Here is a 20,358-nt window from a genome sequence, read left to right as displayed (position 1 = left end):
ATCTAAAGAACCCTTTTCCACTATATAGAACATTTTGTGCAATGGAACGGTTCCATGGATGTTAAAGGTTCTTCATGGAACCATCAATGCCAATAAAGAAACTTTATTTTTAAAGAATGTGTGGATATAGATAGATAGTATTGTGATAATGTGGTTTATTAAAGCTGCTGTCCGTAGCTTTTTTTGGGTTAAAAATCATCCAAAATACATATTTGATAAAATACATAACCAGCCAGTGTTCAAAACTATCTGCTTGCCTTAGCTCGATGCAAAACGGTAAGCTTGTAATAATGTTTTTAATTTTAGTGGTACTGGTGGATTTCCGCGGGAGATTCGAGCATGTCTTTGCGTCATTACGTCACATCTGTACACATAAAGAAGGAGTCTCGGCTAGTATAAGCTATATTGCGTGTGAGGATGTTGGAGGTAGAGATTTATAGCCTTTTCTCACAGCACTTGATATAATTAAACTTATCAATTTGATGGCGGATCCAGAAAGGTTCAAACGACGATCATCATCAGTGACAACTAGAGACTCACCCGCTGTAAAATGCAAAAGACTTCGTTCGGACTTCGGAGTGGCTACAGAAAAAAAGAAACTGCAACCGGACCCATGCGAAAACAAGGATAATATCGGAAGGACATTACATGATGTAGTCACGCAATGCTTGCTGACGTTGTTAACATTACAGTTTTTTACAATCATTTTGTTACTATTTTCAGAACCTTGATGCCATTTTTCACAACTCTAGACACAAAACTCACAACCAATGATCAAAATGCACATTTTTCAAAACTCTAACCCTTTTCTCAATTGCTTGGATACAATACACATAAAACTTAGATCATTTGTTCATTCAACAAAAATCACCTGTTCAATATGACACAACTTAACATCAGAGTACTACTTTCAAAAGGCAATTCACACATTACATTTCAAATGAGTGTCTATTCATTTCCTTACAATGATCTAACTATCAATTGATACAACTGCTCAAAATGATAAGTAACTGTTGCATTACTCTTAATGCATAGTTGTATGGAAACAGACACACAATCTTCCATGTTTACAGTAAATCATGACAGTTTCAAGATAACGAGATTCATTGTCACCAATTAGCGTGGAGCATGAACCAATTAGACAATATCCATGGATAGCCTACAGTAATATTTATAATATTTTTGCTTTGATTCCAATAAACCTGTGATTGCACTGTAGTTTTTTGCATCAATATTACACACTTTGTTCAGTGATTCCACTATGTGTGTATTCTCTCTACTACTGCAGTGCTTTTACAGAGATGTATTTACTGTACATGTAGACCATAATGAAACCTGGATCACCTATTTTGTTCTACAATATTTAATGATTGTACGAACAATGACACAGTGAAACTATCGGTTGCTTGTGTGTGGGTGATCTATAGTTATGTTTCAATGGTATTTCACAGTAAGTTTGTTTTTTGAACCAATGATTGTGCAAGTGCAAGATTTCTTTAAAGATGTGAATGCACAATGCAATGTTTTGAACATTAGACAGCCTGTGTTACAAGTGATAACCGTTTTGAGTTTTGTGTCTAGAGTTTTGAAAAATGACATCAAGGTTCTGAAAATAGTAGCAAAGTGATTGTAAAAAACTGTAACAATTAGAGAACATAGTATAGCTACTTTGCACGGTTTTGCGTGAAATGATAACTTATAAGCAATTGTTAGATTTAATCAGCGCGATTTACTGCAATGTCAGAACCAGAACAAAAGTGAATGTTTCTTACTAGTTCAGATGACATTTCCCGGTGAAAATTCTTATGTTGGTCATACTTCCAAAAAGAATAATCTGTGATTCTGAATGACAATATCCACATCGGCGCGGTGACTGACAGCTGCACACTCTCCTCAAACACTGTGTTCATCCGCGCTGTGCCGTGTCGAGGGTGTTGAACTACAACCCACGTAAAGTTGATAATTCCGCGAATGACTGCAATTGCAGATTTCGAACAGAGATGGCGACAAAGAGGAAAAATGCCGGACTGCAGCTTTAATATCAGTTAGAATTTCAAATAGTTTCACACTAATCTGCTTTTTTAATATTGTTAAATACTGTATGTGTATATGGTGTTTATAATATGCTTTAAGACAAACCATGTGCAAATTCATAAGTCAACACACCATTGCCTATTTTTTTCTCCATCTAACTGCAGTGAACCAAAGACAGTCTCAAAATGCTGTTTGAAATCTCTGGTGTTTCTGACGTCACAAACGACCTTATAACCAATCACGTCCACGAGTGGATCTGAGCTGGTGTGAGTGAGTGGAGACGGGGCTAATTAGCATATTCATAGAACCGCGTATACTAAAAGAGGCAATGGTGTAGACTTACATTAAAAGTTTTTTTTTTTTTCAAGGGAAAACCATTTAAGTATGTAATTTTTGTGTTTTAAGGGATACAATTATTGACTACAGGGGGACTTTAAGTGAATACAGGATGACAGAGTTGTCTATAGCTTTGATTTTTACCCTTTCGTATATTTTCTCCATCTACACCCAGTCTTATTTGATACAAAAGCCTGAAGCAGTGGCGATAACGGCAGCGAGCGGCCGATGACTCAGCACATCGAGACAGAAACGGCCTGTGAGGCGTTCATGCTTTTCTGTCTGTATGGAAATGGCAAGCTGTTCCTGCCACAGCCTCTGCAATTGATGATATGACTAGAGCTGCCGCATGCCTGATGACTGCAAAATCTGCCATCTGCTTTCCTTAAGTGAAAATGCTATTGAAAGTAATGCGCACTTTCCGATTATGTAGAGGAAATACAAAAAACAGCACAGTTCCCGAGCCTGTCGTAGAGAATATCACACAATTTTTCGTACGTTTTAATTTCAACTGTACTTTGTTTGCCAAAAACAATAAAGCAGTTGTTTAGATTTCATTTGATTACATTCTATAAGGATTAAATTGTTAAAGTTTTATGCATTCTTTTGATTACCAACATTTCTGATGATACATTTGTAGTAAATCATAAAACACAGAATCCAGAAAATTTAAACAGGCAACAAAAAATTTCCAAACACAAAAAATTTCATATATCACTTATAAATTCAATTGATTGGATACCCTTTTTGATCAATAAAATTTAATTGAACCATTAAAATTGAATCCAGACAAAATGAAACGACAAAATAATTTGTAAAAATATAAAACGGGCCCTATAATAAGTCAAATGGACTAACTATTGGTTCTTTTATAGTGTTTTTCCGTCATTTTTGAAGCTTGAAGCTCATTTATTATAACTGCATTGAAAAGTTGAACATTTCCTTAAGGAAAGAAAGTCATACGGGTTTGGAACAACTTGACTAAATAATGACAGTTGTTTCTTTTTTTGGATGAACTATCCCTTTAAGGTCCCTTTTGCAATACCCTCCACTAAAGTGGACCATCAGAGCAGTTTAAATGTGCTGTGAAACTGCTTTCCATTCAAGCAAACACCCTGTTTAGTGAAACGTAAGATATTAAAATCATCAGTTAATGTTAACCCAGTGGAGCACGAAGCACCAAAGCAGATGTTGCTTCTGAAAGATATCCTTAAATGAACCGCGGTGGCCGCCTTAAATGTGGCTGATTTTCTCAGGGATGCTCGTTGCTTTAGAAGGGCATGTTGAAAGTATGCTAACGTAAGCATATGGAACCTGCTCTTTAATTACGCTGCTGGCCTAAATGGTAATGAAATAAAATTGTTTTGGCACTTATCGATTTTCTGTGGTGCTCCGCTCCTGATGCAAAGAGACAAAGCATCGAGTTTAGTCGACACTCGCCCTGGTCGATAAACCCAGTGTGTGCGTCAGACTGAGGTGAAATGCTGATTAGGTCAAGCGAACAATTGTGATAAATTGTTCCTCAACAGGAAATGGCTTAACATGTGTTAGGGTTTGTTACTGCTGTTCTTGGACCAGCCTTGCAAGATCCTTGTGCTGTATTTTGAGACTGCTACTTTTTTGCATTTATTTTTATATCAGGGGTGTGCAAAAATTCATAATTTAAGAATTGGCTCTCTTTTATCTGTCTGTCGGTCTGTCTGACTGTCTCTCTGTCTGTCTCTCTGTCTTTCTGTGTTTGTGTGTCTATCTGTCTGTGTGTGTGTGTGTGTGTGTCTGTCTGTCTCTCTGTCTGTGTTTGTGTGTCTATCTGTCTGTGTGTGTCTGTGTGTGTGTGTGTGTGTGTCTGTCTGTCTGTCTGTCTGTGTTTGTGTGTGTGTGTGTGTGTGTGTGTCTGTCTGTCTGTCTGTCTGTCTGTCTGTCTGTGTTTGTGTGTCTGTCTGTCTGTTTGTGTGTGTGTGTGTGTCTGTCTGTCTGTTTGTGTGTGTGTGTGTGTGTGTGTCTGTCTGTCTGTCTGTCTGTCTGTCTGTCTGTCTGTGTTTGTGTGCCTGTCTGTCTGTCTGTCTGTTTGTCTGTTTGTTTGTGTGTGTGTGTGTGTCTATCTGTGTGTGTGTGTGTGTGTGTGTGTCTGTCTGTGTTTGTGTGTCTATCTGTCTGTCTGTTTGTGTGTCTGTCTGTCTGTGTTTGTGTGTGTGTGTGTGTGTCTGTGTTTGTGTGTCTATCTGTCAGTCTGTCTGTGTTTGTGTGTGTCTGTCTGTCTGTCTGTGTCTGTCTGTGTTAGTCTGTCTGTGTCTTTCTATTTCATTTTCATTTTCATTATTTATTTATTTATTTATAAAGCACATTTAAAAACAACCCATGGTTGACCAAAGTGCTAAACAGGACAATATAATCAAAAACAAAAGTTCCAATCGATACAATTACAGACAAAAAATTAAATAATACATTAAATATATTACGATTCAAAATGAAAAAAAATGCATTAAAGATCCACAGTAAGAAAATGTGTTTCAAGCTTTGATTTAAAAGTGGCAAGTGATGACGCCGCTCTGATAGATAGGCTATTCCATAGTTTGGGGCCTGCTATTGCAAAAGCTCGGTCTCCTCGATGTTTCAATCTCGATCTACGCACAGAGAGCAATCCAAGGTTGCTAGACCTAAGTGACCTGGAAGGATTGTGAGAATGTATTAAATCAGATATGTACCCTGGTGCTAGGCAGTGTAACGATTTAAAAACTAAAACTAAAACCTTGAACTCAATTCTCCGTTTGACGGGTATCCAGTGTAGCTCCTAAATTAAAATAGGAGTGGTGATGTGATCGAAATTTTCGACTACCCGTCAACAGCCTGGCAGCAGCATTTGAACTGATTGAAGACGCCCGATAGATGATTGGTTAGCTCTAAAATAGAGTGAATTGCAATAGTCAAGTCGTGAGGTGATGAAGTCGTAAGCATGAATGACTATTTCGAAGTTCTTTGGAGAGAGAAAAGATTTGACTTTTGCAAGATGTCATAAGTTAAAGAAACATGATTTAACGACGGAATTAATTTGTTTATCAAACTTGAGGCCTGAATCAAACAGAACACCTACATTTTTAGCAGATGGAGTAACATGAGAATTTAACTCACCAAGGTCCGAAATACCAGAGTCATAGAAGTCACTGGGTCCGAAGAGTTTTACTTCAGCTTTATTCTCATTCAGAGCTAAAAGATTGTGTGTAAGCCATAGTTTCACTTCCTGAAAACATGCAAGCAGGACTTCCAAAGAGCTTGAATTATTTTGTTTAAATGGGAAGTACAGTTGGGTGTCGTCAGCGTATAAATGAAGTTATACTCCATATTTGGAAAAGATGGAACCCAGTGGCAGCAAATATAAAGAAAATAGTACAGGAGCAAGAATAGATCCCTGCGGTACACCACAGGAAAGATGTGCTGCTGAGGAAGCATGATTTCCAATGCGCACAGAAAATCGTCTGTTGGTTAAAAAAGAATGGAACCAATTTAAAACGGTACCCTGAATGCCTACGTAATTCTTCAGTCGAGAGATAAGAATTGTATGATCAACCATATCGAAAGCAGAGCTGAGATCTAAAAGGACCAGAGCAACAGCACTCCCGTTATCTGTAGCCAGCATAATGTCATTAGTAACTTTCAATAGAGCGGATTCGGGGCTGTGGAGTTTCCTAAATCCTGACTGGAAAGTATCATATAGTGAATCTGTACTCCGAAAAGATTGTAATTGAGTGAAAACAACCCTTTCCAAGATTTTTGAGATAAATGGAAGATTAGAAATTGGTTTGAAATGAGCTAAGTCAGATATATCAAGATTGGATTTTTTTTCAGAAGGGGGGTAACTGAAGCATGTTTTAGGGAGTCAGGGACCGTACCAGTACTCAAACAAATGTTAATAAAAAATAGGAGATCAGGTCCTATGATATCGACGATTTGCTTAGAAAAGTGTGACGGAATAATATCGTATGGACAAGAGCTAGGTTTTAGGTGTTCAACAATATCTCTGCGAGTATGTAACGGATCGAACATGCTCCAGGTAGATGAGCACCTACACTTCAGATAAGACATGAGAAGTCAACAGTGTTTGTGGTCTTGACCTTGATGTCTTTGCAACAAAAAAAGATAAAACGTTTTCACATAAAAAATGAGACACAACAGGGAAAACATCAACCACAGGGTTTAAAATATAGTGGAAAATAAAAATCTTGGTCTATAATGATTTTTTGAGACAATCAGAGACAATTTGAGATATTTCTATCTATCTGTCTGTCTGTGTCTGTGTGTTTGACTGTGTCTTTCTGTCTATCTATCTGTCTGTCTGTGTCTGTGTGTTTGACTGTGTCTTTCTGTCTATCTATCTGTCTGTCTGTCTGTCTGTGTCTGTGTGTTTGACTGTCTATGTTTGTCTGTCTGTGTGTGTGTATGACTGTCTGTGTCTCTGTCTGTCTGTCTGTCTGTGTTTGTGTGTCTGTCTGTGTTTGACTCTATGTTTGTCTGTCTGTGTCTCTGTCTGTCTGTGTGTGTGACTGTTTGTGTCTCTGTCTGTCTGTGTCTGTGTGTGTGACTGTCTGTGTCTCTGTCTGTCTGTCTGTCTGTGTTTGTGTGTGTGTGTGTGTGTGTGTGTGTGTGTGTGTGTGACTGTCTGTCTGTTTTTGTCTGTGTCTGTGTGTGTGACTGTCTGTGTCTCTGTCTGTCTGTGTTTGTGTGTTTGACTGTCTGTGTCTCTGTCTGTCTGTCTGTCTGTCTGTGTTTTGTGTGTATGTCTGTGTCTGTGTGTTTGACTGTCTGTGTCTCTGTCTGTCTGTCTGTGTTTTGTGTCTGTCTGTCTGTGTGTTTGACTGTCTGTGTCTCTGTCTGTCTGTCTGTCTGTCTGTGTTTTGTGTCTGTCTATCTGTGTGTTTGACTGTCTGTGTCTCTGTCTGTCTGTGTCTGGGTTTGTGTGTATGTCTGTGTCTGTGTGTTTGACTGTCTGTGTCTCTGTCTGTCTGTCTGTCTGTCTGTGTGTTTGACTGTCTGTGTCTCTGTCTGTCTGTCTGTGTGTTTGACTGTCTGTGTCTCTGTCTGTCTGTCTGTGTGTGTTTTGTGTCTGTCTGTGTCTCTGTCTGTCTGTCAGTCTGTCTGTGTTTTGTGTCTGTCTGTGTTTGACTGTCTGTGTTTGTGTGTCTGTCTGTCTGTCTGTGTGTGTCTGTCTGTCTGTAAGGCCTATAAACCTATAAACGTTGAAAAATTTTCAAACATAATTTTGTCAAGCCAACATACGAAGTTTGTCTTCTTGACTTACGGCTTCTGTGGCTTAACTTCAGTGATATATATATATATATATATATATATATATATATATATATATATATATATATATATATATATATATATATATATATATATATATACAGTATATATATATATATATATATATATTTATATTTATTTAACTTTATTTCAATTCTACCGCTTGTGTTAAAATTGTAATCACTACTCTGCTCTTGTTTGCTATCAACTGTAATTTATTTCAAATTCAATAACTGAATTTAAGTCACTCTCTATTCAGTTTGGAATGGTGCACGTCCCTGATTTTAAGTCAACATGAAAGAAAAATGTACTATTTACAGAGTAATATTCAAATAAGCATCTTATCAAGCGTGATAAATGTCATTCAAAATAAAAATAATAAAAAAACCTCTTTAGCCTTTAATCAAAATTTATACAAACTCTTTTTGGCTCATCTTACTGTTGGGGTTCAAGCAGGACACTTTATGTAAGTATATGACTGTGGGATTGTATGTTTCTTGATCAATAAACCACACAGAGGAACTAGAAATGTCATTTTATGACCTGTAGGCTATAATATATCTCATCAGAAATATTCATATGGCCTGTGGTTCTTCTGATATATTATCTATCCTATGAATAATTGACACACAGATATCACATATTATCAAATGCCAGAGATAGCAATGACATCTTGTGTTCTGCGTTAGGTAACCGTGTTCTTGTGATACATTTATCTACAGAATGACAGCTGTCCCTGTGCGATGACATCAGCAGCGGCCGGTGAAGATTAGAACAGTATCATTTTTTTTTTTATTAAAGGTTTCAGTTTACATATCTGTAGCCTATCTGGAACTGAGAACTAGTCCTTATTCAGAACAATTACAAAAAGAAATGCCACCTGGTGTCTTTGTTTCCATTAACAGTTCTTTGATGCTGCATATGGAAAATGCTACACTAAAATATCGGACAGTGTTTTCTGCATCTGTCTCGTGCATTGCTCTTTTTACCCAGTTCTTTTTAACAAATTGTTTAAAGTTATTAGCAGTGTTTGTTATTAATGATTTATCTGTGCACATCATTATTTTTTTAATTCCATGTGCCCTCGTAGTATTTAATCAAAATAACGTTCCCTATTGCAGCGACATCTCTTCTCTGATGATGTGTGTGTATTGGCACGAGGGTGGGGCAACCTGTCACTCACATGAGATTGACCAATACGATTCAACGATACAATCAATTGCCAATGGAACTTGAAATTTTTTTATTGTTTCAAGATGTCATTTCACTCGGATATACTTCAGAAGAAAAAACGATCACAACTTCAGTTTCATCCTGACTTAAAAAAACAAAAACAAAAACATTAGCTGTGAACTTCCGAGTTATTGGTTTGAATCAATCTATGCATTAATTAATCTAAGCTGGTAGCATGTGTTTTGGAACATGTTAGGCCTATATTATACTACTAGCAGTGTTGTTATTGTGTGTTAAAACTAAAACTATTAAAAATAATTTTCATTAATTGAAATAAAGCTGAAATAAAATAAAATATAAATTTTCTATGTTGTCTTGACAACTATCTGAAATAAAATAAGTTTAAATCGAAGTGCTAAAATGACTAAATCTGAAATAAAAATAAATTAAACACCATTTTAAAAACTTAAACTATAATTAAAACAAATATTAATAAATACTATAATGGTATATTAATGATAAGACTGATGGGATATTTTCCATGCACTTTCCATGCCTACTTGTCTTGCAATAATTTATCCAATAGGTTACTTGCTATTAGACGTCTATTATGTTTCAGTTAGCGTTAGCATAAAAACGGAGCTGGCATCTTGCACTCTGCTTCCTGAGTAATTCAATTCATTTGATATTAGTGGGTGTTTTAGCTGTACAGGAGGCAGAGAACACATTATCCCTCACTCCTCTGGTCATTTAAGTAAGTGGTCTAATGTGCTAGCCGCTCTCTCAGCCACCACACACATACAGACCTTCTTTCTCACTAACCAAATTAGCATCTGCGATAGACCACTCAATTAGGCCTGCACAAACTAATGGACTTCTGAAATTTTCTCTGCCTCTCAGTTTTGAAATCACTCTGAATTATTCAGTGTCAATCAATGGCAAACTCAGGAGCACTTCATATTTATAGAACTTTGAATATATACAGTATTGGAATTAAATATGATTTGTTATGCTGCGGGGGTATAGCTGTCACCTCGTCCACACCAAATTTATGAATATTTTCTGCAATAAAAAGATTTTCTGTAACATTATGTTTGGAGTCACTGTAACACCCGCCAACCCGCCTATTGTTGGTGGATTTTGGCAGTGGCGTGTAACGCAGTCACTCCTACTAGCCAGCTTGGCAGGTTGAAAGGTTGCGCATCATTTTACTCATTCCTGCAGATTTTGCGCTCAAAACCAAAGTGCGAGCACATTAAGCCGCCTCTCAGTACTAAATTTAGTTCTGCTTATTGCGCTTAAACAGTCAAATACACACAACATAATGTCAAAAGGCCGGTCTTGGCGAGTATTCATGTAAATACAGTCAGTTATGTTTTAAGCGAACGTAAACCGTTGAGAAATAAAATGCATGTGTATGGATCCGTGTGTCAGGTCTTAAAGTGACAGCAGCCTAATATATCTGCTGCCAAATATGAGATAATATTAAAAATATTTATATGGCAGTTTTTCCCCATGGTATCGATGTCAAAATTGTAGCCAGTGAAAATGCTGTGTGGCTAGTAACTTTGAAAAACCACTAACCACAGTGGCTGGTGAGCAAAAAAGTTTATGTATATAGTATTAATGTATATACTTAATTAGTGGGAATGAATCAGACTGTAAAAAAATATGGACGTAGTGTCCGTGACATCACCCGTAGGTTTTTGAAGAGCGTTTTTGAAGCACAAAGTGGGCGGAGCCGTCCGTCGCCATCTTGGTAGCCCGTCACTCCCAGATAACCTAAAATGGGTAAAAAGGCAGGATTAGCTGAGGTGACGTGACGCAAACTGACAGCGGACAAACTGCTAGTAGTTACAGCAGCGGCAATCCACCTGTCACTCAAGTGGCCACGCCCTTAATTATGCAGAACTTTAAGGCTTAATATAATTTAAACGGATGAGTTATAAAAAAATTCACCCCCCTCACAGTTGTCATGAAGGGCAAAATTAGCTATATAGACCAAAACCACTTTTTGTACCAGGCTGTAAACTGTACATTTTTCTGTCTAAGTCTATGAGATTGACTCTCTTTTGCAGCCTGTCTCTAGCGACCAGTCGATGAATTGCAATTTAAGTCACTTCCTTGTTGGATTCAAGAGAGAGATTGGAAGGTTTTCCGCTTGTTGGAATGAATTCTTAATTTTAATGGACAAACTACCTCATACAGTGTGACGACATGCCCCATGCGGTCATTGTGTGTTCAATGAACTGTATATACAGAAATTAAAAAAATAAAGCTACCCTGAGAAATATTCACAGCTAAACGTGCGACAAATAGCACAAGTTCCCTATATATGTGTTTACTTTAAAAATAGTAAAAGTTTATCAGTGGATGTTCAATGAATTGATGAAGTTCATTATAGTGATGCATTCCTGTAATCTGCTAGTCTGCCAGCCGGATAGAAAGTATTACTGTCATTGATTGTATATCAGTAATGAGAAGAGGCTGCCTTCCTCTGAGCAACACTAATAGACTCTGAGCTGAGTAATTAAATAGTGCGCTTAAAAAACAATTTCACGAGATTAATTAGCACACCTCCGTGGAGATGGGGAGGAAGCTTTTACTCTGTTTTAATAGATTGGACATTTTTCTTTCTCTCGCTCTGTCATGCTTTTAAAGGGCTTCCGCAGTCACAGAAAACTTCAAGGCCTGGAAAATAAATGGAAATTTAGCTTAGATGGATGGAAATGTCTGTTTTAAATATATACACATTTCTAGATGTGCTCTGCTTTTAACTCTTTCAGGTTTCGAGCTGTGGTACTGTGGGCTGTTAATATATAATAAGAGCCGTTCATGGGACACGCTTTAAAAAAGCCCGCACACTCTAACAATGAAGGGGAGCCACCATTGAAGATAAAACCACTACTTTAATGAGAAAGTGGCAAACGTTTCGTTCACATGTGACCTTTCTCAATAAGTGTGTTTGACTTGAAGAGGCGCTGCACAGACCCATCTTTGTATGACATCGAAAGCATAAACCAAAACAGCAAAACCGTTTGCTCTCTTATTGCTTTCACTGTACTTTGATGCCATACACCGATCGGTCTGTGCAGCGCCACTTCGAGTCAAACACACCTAATGCCTCAGTCCAGGAGCAATCTTAATAATACATTTATATTAAATTATAATAAAAAAAAAACTTTCATCAGCTAGATATTGCTCTTTGTTAGTGCTTGTGTAGTGTGTAAAACATGCTCATAAACCAATACATTCCTTAGTAACTGTCCTTGTGAATCATTGCCCAGCTAACAGATTTTGGTCATAAGAACATTCTGCAAACATTCAGGTTTGGTTATGGGAATGATAAAATGTCTGCGGTATTGCGCACAAAAGGCATTCTCGTCACTTGTTAAACTTAAGGTTAAGCCACTGTAGTCACTTGGACTATTTTAACGATGTCTTTACTAACTTTCTGGGCTGGCAGATATCAATTACCTTGCAGCCTATGGAGGAGTGATCCAGCTCTCAGATTTAATCAAAAATATCTTAATTTGTGTTCCGAAGATGAACGAAAGTCTTACGGGGTTGGAACAACACGAGGGTGAGTAATTACTGACAGAATTTTCATTTTTGGGTGAACTATCCCTTTAAAGTGTGTTCTGGTACAGTATGTGGTGCATGAGTTTGAATCCCATTCAGTCCTTCAAAATTGAATTACATCTAGCAGGCATAACTACAAGAACTTACACTTCAAAAAGACTAGCCCAAATCCATTTCAAAAGGTTCTTTTTGTTGAAGGCTTAATTGCAAGGAAAACCTTTTAAAGAAATAGTTCACACAGAAATGAAAATTCTCTCATCATTTACTCACCCTCATGCCATCCCCGTTATAAAAGCAAACGATAGAAAGAAGAAAAATACTAATATTTTAAACTCTTTTAACTATAAACCATCGTTTCCGGTCAACTGTCCTGGGTGCGTTCCCAAGTTCAGCTTGACATAAATGTGAGTGCGTTGTGAAGATAATTTTTCCTAAAAAAAATGATTTTGTTGAATGCATCATGGATGGCATGAGGGTGAGTAAATGATCGAATTTTCATTTCTGGGTGAACTATCCCTTTGAAAATTATTTTTGGAGTACTTTTTGAATGCTTCATGCAGTAACAGACTGACCTCTGAGCAGCCTGTGATCAGCGATCTGACCTTCATTATCATATCATATCCTGCTCGGCTTGACTGTATTGAGCGGGTTAGCATTTGACAGTGCTTCTCCAATAGGTCAGTGCTGAAGAGCAGATGGATTACCTTAGTGGAGCGTTATTGATTTCACTGCATTATAATGCCATAGCCAGTATGACATTCTGGCCCGTAATTTGATCGTGATGTGGCAGATCACTCGATAGATCTTAGACCAGTTTCCAAGCATGACATCACATCCCAACATATCCCTTTACCCAGAAATTTTAACTGCACCCTGCAAGCCAAAATGTGAAATTCATACCCAAGACCACCGATTTCCAGTGCTTGTTTTTGCCATGTTGCGTCTCTTGCCACATAAGACAATATTTGCTCAAATAGGATGTAAATGAATGTTGTTTTTCTGAGTTCTCGTAGTTGATTTGTGTCCATGTGTCAGTGGCGCTCCTCTCATTGAGCTTATTGGAAATAATGTGCTCCTCACGCAGGAGGTAACAAACCCAGCAAGAGGAAATGAGACAAATGATGAGGAACTCGGTGACAATGAGCAGACCACGTCTCACAGCGCGTTCGCTCCGGCATGAGCACGCTATTCTGAGCACAGAGCGATCTCATTGCCGAGATAGAAAATTGGATGTTTTATCTGGGTTGTTTTTCTCATTTCCAGATAAATATCACTTGTAAACTTGTTTTCTCTTTGAGACTGTGAAATATTAAAGGACATTTCTTGGCTATCACCTGTATCATTTCTCTTCTACATTCAGACTATGGGAATATAATGTGGTCAGAACCAGGCTGTCGTAATGAAGTATGGGAGAAGGTTTCTCTGTCTGAATGATTAGCTGTACTTATATAATTAGCAAGAAATGCTATGCTAATGGTCATTTTAATGAGGAACGCTGCCAAAAATACTATTTTTAATCAGCATCTTTGTCTTGTTTTTCAGTAAAACTGCCTAAACATTGTCGGCGCTCTGACACTCTGTTGTTTTTCCACTTATTCTAGCGGCCATTAGAGAATGTATAAAAATGTGTAAACATCCTAAAAAACAAAATAATTGTTTTTTAACTGGGGTGATATAGGGGGTCTGCAGAAAGTTTCAGCAAAACTTATTAAAACTTAGAAAATAAAATGTTGCAATTTACATAATTTGACAATTATTGTTTGCTCTGTTTTATGAAGACTGGGTGAAAGTCATGAGATTTATTATAAATATATATTTTTCTATTTACAGTCAAAAATTATTTCTCTTCAGGTACTATACTGTAATGGTGGGTCGAAAAAAGATACAGGTACACTGTCAAGTAAATATTTTCCAGATAATATTTCACACACATTTATAACTATAATCATAATATATTATATTTAAATATCATATGCATGTGATGTTTATGTCATTATTTACACTACCATTCAAAAGTTTGGAACAATTTTGATTTTTTTCTTCTCAAAAGTTGTTTTTTAAAGAAGTCTGTTATGTCCACCAAGGCCTCTTTTATTTGATAAAAAACAACAACTCAGTAATATTGTGAAATATTATCACAATTTAAAAGAACAGCTTTCTATTTTAATATATATTTAATTCATTCCTGTGATGTAAAGCTGAATTTTCAGCATCATTACTGCAGTCTTCAGTGACACATGATCCTTCAGAAATCATTCTGATATGCTGATTTGCTGCTCGAGAAACATTAATTATTATAATGTTGAAAACTTATTTTTTGTGGAAACTTTTATAATATAAACGTCTTCATTTGATCAGTTTAATGCATCCTTGCTAAATAAAAGTGTTCATTTCTTATTTACTTTCTTTCAAAAAAGAAAAATCTTACTGACCCCAATCCTATGAATGATAATATGTAGCAGGTTTAGGAAGAGAGTCCGTCCCAGCAAATCATTATATTTGGAGGTCTGTGGCTGACTTACAGTAGAATAGAATAGAATAGAATAGAATAGAATAGAATAGAATAGAATAGAATAAATCTTTATTGTCCACCGGGGTGGACATTTTTCTTTACAATTTTGTGAGGTCTACATCCTTAGGAATAATTCACCTAAAAGTAGCAGTTCTGTCAACATTTACTCAGACAGAAATTTTTTTCTAGATGCCTCATCGTCTGTGTTCTCTTCCCAGGAACTTCTACTACATCACGCTGTTGCGGGACCCCGTGTCGCGTTACCTGAGCGAGTGGAAGCACGTGCAGCGCGGAGCAACGTGGAAGACGGCGCTTCACATGTGCGACGGGCGTCCCGCCACCCCAGACGAGCTGCCGTCCTGCTACAGCAGCGAGGACTGGACCGGCGTGTCCCTCGAGGAGTTCATGGTCTGCCCCTCAAACCTGGCCAACAACCGGCAGACTCGCATGCTGGCCGATCTCAGCCTGGTGGGCTGCTACAACCTGTCCTCCATGAGCGAAGAACGGCGCGCCGAACTGCTCCTCAGCAGCGCCAAGCGCAACCTGCGGCGCATGGCCTTTTTCGGCCTGACTGAGTTCCAGCGCAAAACGCAGTTCCTTTTCGAGAGGATGTTCGGCTTGCACTTCATCGCCGCCTTCACTCAGATTAACGGTACCCGGGCGGCCGGGGTCACGGTGGGGACGTCCACCCGGAGGCGCATAGAGGAGCTCAATGCACTAGACGTGCAGCTGTACGAGTACGCCAGGGAGCTTTTCTCACGCCGCGTGCAGTACTGCCACCATCAGGAGCGACAGGAGGAGAGGAAGAGGAAACGAGAGCAACGCAGGAGAATTAAGCAACAGAAAACCTCACAGATTCAGCAACAGGAGGACGACGAACGAAAGGATGCAGAGGAGGAGATGGAGTTAGCTGGGGTGACGGAGGACTACAGCAGTCAGGTGGTGAGGTGGTGATGCCTTGCTCTCTGGTTATGTTCAGAATAACATACTACTCTTAGCATGTCTGCAGTATATAATATACTGCTTACCACTACAGTTCTCAAAGGCTCTGTTTACACCTGGTGTTTTAATCCATCTCCTTTTCAACCACTTCTGTCCTGATTTCTTCGAGGGGAGGGTCTATAATGTACGGGCTTTTTCAGATCTTTCAATCTAATGGACGAAATAAGCTTGCGCAATTTACAATATGAACACCCCCGGAGACGACGGAAAAACATAAGGAGACTAGCAGCTTTCGTTTCTGCTCTGAGAGCCGCAAGATGACGCCGAACGCTGTGAGTGTGTGTTAGAAATCAGGAATGGTGAGAGAACATTGTGCTTAGTACGTTTTTCATCTTCAAACCAAACTTGGGTCTTCAGCCGACAAAGTTTAAATCCCGTCTCTCTAGAGCGGTTACCATAATGTTTATGCATTAGGTCAGTAGGTGGAGAGTAGACGGTCTTTTGTGGCTGTTAGAACACATTCGACCAAATGAGCGTTTACACTACGAAAGCAATCCGGTCTAATGCGTTTTCAACTCTGGAAGTGGTCGAAAGTGGTCAAGCTCAAAGCGTTTTAGACCCCGTTTACACCTGTATTTAACGTCGTCCACTTGTGATCCGATCGACCAAAACACATCTTAATACCAGGTGTAAACAGGGCATTCAAAATAGATGTGGTTCATGAAACAAAACCGGACATAAAGAGACAACTAAAAACAGCACCAAATTTGTATATTGTATGAAAGCAAACAAAAATGTTCTTAAGATAAAACATTTAATGTAACTGCATAACCAACAATATGCACAATTATTTAGATTATTCCTCCGAGAAACTTTGCGTTCACTCAAAAAGAAAACAAAAGTTGTGTGAGCTTTACTTACTGTTTATAGTATACAGCATACTGTATATTGCGCAGTATTCATTTAGCAATAAGCTAGTATTCTATTCTGAACATAACCTCTGTCTGTTTCCATTCATCTTCATCCTCTCCAACAGGTCTCATCCTCCTCCTCCTCCTCCTCCTCTTGCGTCTGATGGTCAGTGAACCCGGGCCCATTTAAGAACATCACAGAACTTTACCAGCAATTGTAATGTTTTAATCCATTCTGATGAAATTGGGAACTTGTTTCACCCTACTGTTTATTGTCATCACAATATGGTGGACTTATTATAAAAACTGACTATAATAGCCAATGACGTGATCTTAGAGGAGCAACTACTGAATGTTATTTGACTGAAAACCATTTTGCAATGCCAAACAGCAATTTTCTCTGTTTGTTTTCCTGGTTTTTGGAAAATGTTAAAATAAGGGACATGTATATATACAGTGGACACACGTCCAAAAAGTCTGATTGACCAGTATGTCTACTTGAATCTTTTTGTGTTTGCCTGTTTTCCTCAGTTTGTAAAGGGTGTGAGATTGTTGGATTATACAAATGAAAAAAAAAAAAAAGAATGAGAATGATGTTTGCATGGTCACAACTAAATTGATTTGTTTTACAAGTGTACTTATTGAGTCAAATAAAGAAGTATTATATATCTGAAAATAATTATCATCTGTTCATTTAGCTCAAAACATGAATTTTTTTTTCATCAAAAGCGGATCTTTTCCATACAGTTAAAATGTATAATTGTTTATAAGAAAAATTATATGTTACATCTTGGCTTTGGCTACATCACATTCTCTTGTCTTTAAAGTAGTGCATATTTACAGTACATATATGAATAATCATTTGAAGCATGTTGTATGTTTTACACACAGCAAGAATAGCCTATATTTGACTGAAATCCCAGAATTGTCAGCAAGCTGACTATCTATAGCGCGATGAATGTTTATTCACCAGAGAAGCGCACTGCCATCTTTAGAATTTTGTGTTTGAACTTTTTTTTTTGCAGTAGCTCTATATATTTCTATGGCATCGCTGTTAAACAGTAATTAGCTAAAGTGGATTTACTTATTTTAGAGTTAACAAAAGTTATCATGAGCACTATAATATTTGATGCAGATGTCGGAACAAATAATTATGTCTACAGTAGACGTTAAATAACTTGGCTATAATGCGATTTTCCCAATAAATGGCCGCCACACCTGAGCCTCTTCACAACATGGCCGCCACGCCAGAGGATCCCCCTCTGATGTCGGCACGTGCAGCCAGCATCCCAAGGCTTGGGCTCTCAAGCCCACTAGCCTCAGCGCTCTCAAGCCCGCCGGCCTCAGCACTATCTGCCCCGGAGGTTGTTCCCGTGTCTTCTGTGCTCCCTGTGATGGCGGCAGCCATTTTGTGTGTTTGGCCCTGATACAAATAAAGAGGTCACCCTAGAACTCTTTGCCTGCCCAGATACAACCATGTAGGTCGCTACCTAACTCCCTGCCTGTTCTGTCTCGAGTTCCCTAGTCTCGCCGACTCCCCTGGAGTGGTCTTCAGTCCCGCCTGCACCTCTGTGGTGGTCACCAGTCCCATCTGATCTGCCGTGGGGATCTTCAGTTTTTTGATATCGGGAATTACATTTACACTAGTAAAAATGCTAATTCTTGATATTAACAATGACGTCATCACTTGCAGAAATACATATAAAGATCAAGAATTAACCACCACGTGCTCAGCCTGATCCGCCTTGGCCACCTGACCAGCCAGCTCTGTCCTGGCTACCTGCAATACTTCTACCTCCAGTCCTTCCTCCAGTCCATGGACCAGACCTTCCATTCCGCTCTCAGCTCCACATCTACTCCACCTCCCTCTTGGACTGTTTTGGAGTGTCTTGAAGTCGCTCCTGTCAAGTCAGGTCAAGTCACATTTATTTATATAGCGCTTTTTACAATACAGATTGTTTCAAAGCAGCTTTACAGAGATAATAGGAAAATAATGCAACAAAGTTTGTTTCCAGAAGAAAATATGTCATGCTATGCAAATAGGGCTATACCGTGATCCCGGTCTCTGCTCCCATGTCTTGGTTTTGTGTTTATGGACGCCTGATTTGAAGTGTGTTCTGTTCCCCATTGTTTCTGTGTTTACTTCCTGGTTCAGTGTTTGTTGCCATAGTTGCCCTCATTGGTTGTCATAGTGACTAATCAGTTTCAGGTGTGCCTTGTCAACTTCTTGTTATCCTGTGTATATATTCCCCTGTGTTTCAGGCTTGGTTTGTCAGTTGTTGTCTTTGCATGTAGTGTGAAGCTCTTGCTCTGTGGTCTGTTTCATGTTCCTGGTTTTACTCTCAGTATGGATTATCTTAGTTTTGGTTTTAAATAAAATTTGCTTCAACTGGATTCTCACCTCACTTCATCCCTGCCCAAACGTAACAGAAATAAAGAGTCAGCTGTGTGTGTGTGTCTGGACAGACAGAGGGTCTGGGCAAGCAGAAATGTGTCTCTGGTGAGCTGTATGTGGTCATGTACAGAAGAGCTGTTGAGCTGTTGTGAGCTTCCAGCCTCACAGCTCTAATCTCCTGAAACCTTCAGAAATGGGCTCCCAAAATAGAACGCAGAAGCGAGCTCTGAAACAAAATTAAGGCAGATGAAAGGAAAATTAAATTCTGAATGAGGAATTCCAACAGCTCTGCCAATTCTGCAGCAGTGTGTGACATCTTTACTGATACACTATGGTGGAAAATACTGGAATAGCCAAAGCTTGAAATAGAGTATTCACATACTTTTTAAACACTATCATTCAAAAGTTTGTGAAGAAGAATATTTTTGGAAGAAGTCTCATATTCTCTCACCAATCTCAAAAATCTAAAAAACATAATATTGTGAAATGTCATTAAAATTTAAAATATATGTTTTCTATTTGAATATATACTTTCAAATGTAATTTATTCCTGTGATGCAAAGCTAAATTTTCAGCATCATTGCTCCAGTTGTCAGTGTCACATGATCCTTCAGAAATAATGATGTTGATTTGCTGCTTATAACTATCGATGTTGATAACTGTTTTTTTTTTGTAGAAACCATTTTTTCAGAATTCTTTAATTAATAGAAAGCATTTATTTGAATCAGATTTTTTTTTGAAACTGTGGTAAAGTATTTGTAACTTTCAATCAAAGTAATGCAACCTTAAAGAACAAAAGTATTCATTTCTTAACAAAAAAAAAAAGACCCCAAACTTTTCAGTGATGTTTGTTAACTGCCTCTTTAAAAATGTAACTCAAATGCTTGCAGTCTTAAAGGAACAGGACCTGGAAATGTTGTCAATCCAACTCATTTGGCTTTGTTCTGTGAATCTCTAAAAGAGATATTTTACAGAATGTTCACACTGCTCTCCGTAATACAAAGAAAGCATGACCAGAGGCTGTTAAAATCCAAAAAAAGCATGACTATATATGACTTGTGTGCTATATTGCAAGGACACTTGAGAATCAGGCATTGGGTGTCACCAAACTGCTTCACATGAAAGTTAGAGCTGAACATAAAATAGGTTACAGATGACATTCCAGAGGATGT

General features: G+C 38.2%; 1 protein-coding gene across 1 annotated transcript in view; it reads left to right on the top strand.

The window, feature by feature from the left end:
• hs6st3a (heparan sulfate 6-O-sulfotransferase 3a) overlaps positions 1-15,984 on the top strand; it is a 37,045-nt gene extending 21,061 nt beyond the window's left edge. Inside the window, exon 2 of the mRNA XM_056266967.1 lies at positions 15,157-15,984. Coding sequence (XP_056122942.1) covers positions 15,157-15,892 — 736 coding nt within the window. The 3' untranslated portion in view covers positions 15,893-15,984. The remainder of the gene's footprint in view (positions 1-15,156) is intronic.
• Positions 15,985-20,358: the final 4,374 nt, after the last annotated feature.

The sequence above is a fragment of the Rhinichthys klamathensis genome, unplaced genomic scaffold (assembly GCF_029890125.1).
Source record: "Rhinichthys klamathensis goyatoka isolate OS25496 unplaced genomic scaffold, OSU_Roscu_1.1 h1tg000254l_1, whole genome shotgun sequence".
In the NCBI taxonomy this organism is placed as follows: domain Eukaryota; kingdom Metazoa; phylum Chordata; class Actinopteri; order Cypriniformes; family Leuciscidae; genus Rhinichthys; species Rhinichthys klamathensis.
Note: the sequence above shows the minus strand (reverse complement) of the source record. Positions and strands in the feature narration are given on the sequence as shown.